This window comes from Poecilia latipinna, unplaced genomic scaffold, assembly GCF_001443285.1.
Source record: "Poecilia latipinna isolate Pla-1442-1.1 unplaced genomic scaffold, P_latipinna-1.0 Scaffold3402, whole genome shotgun sequence".
Taxonomy (NCBI): domain Eukaryota; kingdom Metazoa; phylum Chordata; class Actinopteri; order Cyprinodontiformes; family Poeciliidae; genus Poecilia; species Poecilia latipinna.
In genome coordinates this window covers 38025-43736 of record NW_015116018.1, presented here as the reverse complement: position 1 = coordinate 43736, position 5712 = coordinate 38025, and the positions used below count along the sequence as shown (strand labels likewise).

The 5712-nt window shown below is 39.4% G+C and overlaps 1 protein-coding gene across 1 annotated transcript in view; it reads right to left on the bottom strand.

The window, feature by feature from the left end:
* The window catches only part of LOC106940885 (dnaJ homolog subfamily B member 12-like), an 11608-nt gene continuing 5896 nt past the window's right edge, over positions 1 to 5712 (bottom strand). The window contains exons 2-8 of the mRNA XM_015023752.1: positions 4607 to 4784; positions 4373 to 4518; positions 4120 to 4293; positions 3985 to 4055; positions 3051 to 3160; positions 1948 to 2120; positions 1 to 1832 (exon numbers count right to left, since the gene is read on the bottom strand). Coding sequence (XP_014879238.1) covers positions 1714 to 1832; positions 1948 to 2120; positions 3051 to 3160; positions 3985 to 4055; positions 4120 to 4293; positions 4373 to 4518; positions 4607 to 4784 — 971 coding nt within the window. The 3' untranslated portion in view covers positions 1 to 1713. The remainder of the gene's footprint in view (positions 1833 to 1947; positions 2121 to 3050; positions 3161 to 3984; positions 4056 to 4119; positions 4294 to 4372; positions 4519 to 4606; positions 4785 to 5712) is intronic.

Below are 5712 nucleotides of genomic sequence, written 5' to 3'. Positions count from 1 at the left end.
TTCAGGCATCCATTTTTATTTTTATCTGGGAGTAGAAACACAGTGGGGGACAAAAAAAAAAAAGTGAGACGTCGTTCTACTTTTCTCTTAGTTTGGATGATGTATGTAATAAATAAGATACAAAGAATAAATATCGTGTTCCGAACTAAAATATGAGATGTATCAGAGACAATACACAGCGAAAACCTACATCCTGCTGTAGTCCCACTTGGTGGGTATAAGCACACGTTTCATCCTTTTGGCACAGTGCCTTACAAAAGTATTCACCCCCCCTTGAACCGTCTCATATGCTGACACTTTACAGTCATATGTATTTATTTATTTATTTATTTTTTTTTTAGATTTTATGTGATATACCAACACAAAGTAGAGCATTACCGGGATAGGAAAATGAAGGGAACACAAGGTTTTCCACAATTTTATAGTGACAAGCGTGAGCTGAAATTGTGCTGATACCCCTCAATAAAGGGTGAGAAATAGGTTTCCACCTTCAGGCGTGAACTAATAGTGAAAGCCATTGTTGTTCACCTAAATTGATAGGTAAAGGAAGGAACTCATCATTCATGTGAGTCTGTAGGAGCTGCACAGATCCATGGCCCTATCAGTCCAGAGGTAGAAGAAAAACGAGGTGGTTGGTCAGATGGAACCAAGACTGAACTTTCCGGATTACATGCGACGTGTGAAGGAAGACGAGTACGAAGCGTTGACCTGAACGCATCATCCCAGCTGTGAGACATGGCACGCTTTTCTTCAGAACAGACAGGGAACGTTGTCAGAACACAATTTTATTTTTTTGCAAATCAATGCATGCATTTGTGTTCAGCTAAATACAAAAAATATAAGAAGAAACAGTTGGTGGCCGTAATAAAAGACTTCTGAGGGGCTTTCTGTTGGTCTATCACAATAAATCCCGATTTTATTTCACGTAATGTGAAAAACCTCGAGGGATGTAAATACTTTTTCGACGCCTTGCATCCAAAGTGAAGTGAGGTAAAACCACATGGTCGACCTTCGTTTAATCAAAGGACAAAAAGTGACAGGATTATCTCCTGACTCTTGTCTCTCGAGCACATTAGAACAAAAGACTATGTCTAACTACGCCCAAACCGTGAGTGCACGTGTTAATCAGAGGCTACACCAATTTCCCTGCATAGTTAGAATGTGCATTTAGAGTCAGTGGAAACAGCTTCTCCTCTGACTTCAGAAAAAAAAAACAAAGAAAAAAAGGAGGAAGCATTCAACATGGTATCTTTTAAACTGCTGTGTAAGTTAACATCCGCATTTCTATTTATAGCTAAACTTTGTGCCTGGTTCGACACTGGCTTCTCAGCCCTACAGAGGTGAAGCAATCTTTTTCATCTTCATGGCTTCTGTTCTTTCGGGCTTCACATCAAATCTACATCTTGTTCCCTTGTCAAGATGTGATAAATGGCTTTGTTTTAATTCATGGCTGTATATATATATATATATACACACACACATACGAAGACTTCTATGTCAATCGCGTGAACTTAGAAAAGAGAGTGGAGAGGGAGGAAGTGTTTTACTCGTGTGTCGTTAGCTACGTAAGGCCTTGAGGATGTCGAAGCGTATGTATTTACAGCCTTTGTGTTAGTCATGTTTTGGGATGATTCTAGAAACCTGAAGGCAACAAGAGGAAAGATAATCAGAACTAATCCTATTCTGGAGAACTAACGTAAGATTAGCGGCGTTTTAATGCAAGGAGGCCGTGATCTCTGAGAGCTTGGCGCAGCTTGGAGTTCGAGCCCGCTGCGCTCTCTGGTACAGCTCACTGTCTCCAAAATAGCGAGCCCTGTAGAGCATTCCTTCCTCTGCAACAGACCACACAAACAAGTCATGTGAGATATACGAGGAGGGCTGCAAAAACCTCTCCGAGCGTTGCAAAAGATTCAGCCTGGCCCGGCCTGATGCAAGAAGAAGCCCTACTTTGCTGTTTCTCTTTCCAGCAGTTGTTGCGGAGGTTTGAAATGTAGTCGTCCTCCACGCTCCGCTCCAGATTTTTCAGATTCATGCCAGTGAACTCTTTGGAGAACTGCTCCCCCACGTAATATGGCACCTTCAGGTTCTCAGTCAGCCTCTTCTGCGTGTAGCCAGCTGACCTGACGGGAGATAAGACAAACGTGTGGGAGACATATCATATGACAGCAGGCAGCGCAGGAATGACCCACTGGGCCCTGAATCAACTCGGCTCAGTTCAAAAGGTATTTCAGATTGCAAAAGCAAAAGTTTCCATAAGACAAACGAAACAAAAAAAACTCTAAAACCATCTGTTTCTGAAAATCTAATAAAATTAATAGATTATTTTCATGCAACTTATGACTTTACAATGCCTTGTGAAAATCAAATGTTTTCACATTTAAATCATAAGTCCTGATGCATTTTTTGGGTTGTGGAGTATAATTTGGAATAGAAAAGGAAAAAAAATAATAACATATGAAAATTGTGTCCGGTTTTCTCTTGCAAAAAAGTCCAGTTTTGGTTAGATTGGATGAAATATTCATTTTCAAGCCTTGCAACAGGTTTTCAATTGGATTTAGCATTGTAAATATTTAAATCTATTGTATTTACTATCATTATCTTACTGGAAGGTCGGACCTTTTCTCTGGTTTCATCTCTCTCCCGACCCCACAACTGTACCATAGGGTTGTTGTATGGCTTTTATGGCTCTTTTTAACAATGATTAAAAGTGAAATCTATTTCACAATTCGATGACTTTTGAGGCAGCTGGATACACTGGATTTTATTTCGGGATATCAGAGTAAACGGGTCTGAATACAAATGAGCCTCACACCCGTCAGATTCTTATTTGCAAACCAGTTTCAAGAGTCGCTCTAATAAAACCTCACACTGAGGTTTGTGGCTGTAATGTGAGAAACAGTTCTAAAGTTCACGGTTAAATTAAGCTGGGTTGGTAATTTTTGCTTAAAGATGATATCTCGTTCAAGTCCTTCTGGGTCAGGCAGATCAACCGTTCGGCTGTGTTATTTAACACTCTTGTGCACCGTTTTAGAACAGGAGGTCACACTCACGGCCTGAAGCTGAGACTGTAGGAGGGGCTGTTGACCATTATCTGACTGAGAGCCGACACAATCACCAGAATGAGGATGGGCATGACCTGCACAAAGACAGCCAGACCTCCCTGCGGATGTGACACAGAAAAACATCTCTGAAGGGAAGCGTTGTCTCAACCTTGTAAAATGGCGAGCGACTAAATGCCACCCCCTGCTGGCGATTATGCGACACCACATTATCTGTATGCCGCATTTACTCCGAGAGCTGCAAATATACAACAAACAAAAATGAAAATCACAACACAGACACAGCACACACTGTTGACTGTACAACTTGGTATCCAGTGTGTGCTAAGAGTCAAAATTCAACACATATTTTTAACCCTTAGTCAACTCTAATATTAGCCATTGCTTGTTCAGAATACCAAAAAGAAAATGCAGAAATGTTAAAGAGTGTTTAAAGTTAAGAATGAGAAACTAAATGAGTTGAAGCATAACTGATGGAATTAAATCGTCAAAATAAAACAATGTGAAGACATACAAATATAGAAGAAACCTGCTAATTAAAGTAATTAACTAATGGAGTAAAAATGTAATCAACAACTGATACAGTACTACATAAATAAAGGCAATTTGTAAAAAAAAAAAAAAAAAAAAAAAAAAAAAAACAGCCATAGTAAAACATAATAATGAAAATAGTAATAGTGATAATAGTAATGTAGAGGAAGAAGAACTCATGGTAAGTATGCTACACGTAAAATACAAAACTTTGTAAACTATTTTTGTTTAAGCTGCTGTACTGTATGAACAATAGATATATCAACGGTGAAAAATAGATAGTTGTGAAGTAATCAAAGAACAAAACCAGATCTAAAATAAATAAATAAATAAATAAATAAATAAAACAATTCATCAGAAGGATGTACAAATAACGTAACAACAATAAACTTACATCTCTTGGTCGCTCTCTTCTCTCCCGCCTCTGGTTACGCATCCGCCCATTAGTGTACACATGACCATTACCTAGAATAGTAAAGAATGGTTTATCAGTTTCATCTTAAGTAGATGGCTGTTGAAAGACACTTACTTGATGGATAACCGCCTCCAAAGAACATGTTGAAGAGATCTTCGGGTGAGATGTCTGGCTCGAAATTTCCATTTTCCGGGCCGCTGCTTGACGGATGCCTTCCCTCTTCTCCCCACTGATCGTACTGTCTTCTTTTGTTTGCGTTACTCAGGACGGCGTAGGCATTTCCGATAGCTGCGAGAAATGAACAATTGTGGTCCTTTCTACACGTCTTGTCTCATGTTTGACTTTTCTGACTTTCTGACCGAATCACCTTTAAATGCTTCTGTGGCGCCCGGCGCTTGATTCTTGTCGGGGTGGAATTTCAGAGCCAGTTTTCTGTACGACCTCTTGAGCTCGTCCTCAGAGAAATCTTTCTGGACTCCGAGGATTTCGTAGAAGTCTTTGCATTGTTTTGTTCTGCATGCAAAACAGCACGATTAGGAATGTGAAGGGCAGATAAAGAAAAAATGCAACTACGTCAACAGCACCTCCATTTATTCCGTACCTTCTCACGGCCTCCAGCTGCTCTGCCGTGTAAGATCTAGAGGTGTCTGAAGGTTTTTCTTCTGGCTTGGTGTCTTCATGCGGGGCCTGTCGCTGTCGAGGCCCGGAAACGTCGCTGAAGTCTGAGTGGGAGCCGTGTCTGGGAGTGAAGCCATTCCTTGCAATTAGGTCCAACAGTGCTGACAATCATACGGTGACAAATGGTTACTACCTGAAGCACTAAGACAGCACTTAAAACCACACAAACCCATGTTTTAGAAATTACATTTTCTTGAAGCTTTTTCTATAAATACCTGCTACTGTTTGTGCCTAAAATTTTCAGCCAGCTGTTGTTTCACTTACAACAGCTGGCTGTTGTAACTGAACAGCCAGCTGTACAGTTGTACAACAGCTACAACTGTTGTAACTGTTGTAGCTGTAACAGTTACAACAGTTACAGCTGTTATAACTGAAACTGTTGTTTCAGTTACAACAGCTGGCTGTTTAAGGCAATGTCAGCTTTGCAGATTTGGGCAGATTTTGGACGATTCTTTGTAAAATACCTTAAGTGTGATCAGATTGGTTGAAGAATGTCCATTTTAATCCATTTTTAAGTCTTCCTCTAGAATTTTCAGTTAGATTAAAGTGTAGTCTTTGACATGAACTGTCATGAATCATCCTACCGCAGCTTTGGCTGTATGTTTAGGATTGTTGTCCAGCTGGAAGGTGAACTTCCACACTAATCCCGAGTCGTTTGACACCTCTAAAAGTTTATTTTAATCTAATTTTCAATTGTAGTCCGTTTGTTTGTCCCCATTAAACTGAATTACAAATAAAAGAAAATACAAACTGTCAGAAATGCTTGTGAAACAGGGCCCTGGGTGCACTGACATCACTCTGAACTACGGAAGCCCAAGTAGTTCAGCAGTTAAAAAAAAATAAATCCAGATTTTTCAAACAATTTCCTAAATTTAAATTAATTTATTGCAGAGCTCTAAACACAGCTGAAATCCATAAATCCATCTAATTAGAAGTATCAGATCAGAGTGAATGAGGTTGAATACAAACATACATAATACAATAGCAACAACATGACAAAAAGAAAAGATTTTTATTATGTAAATTTAT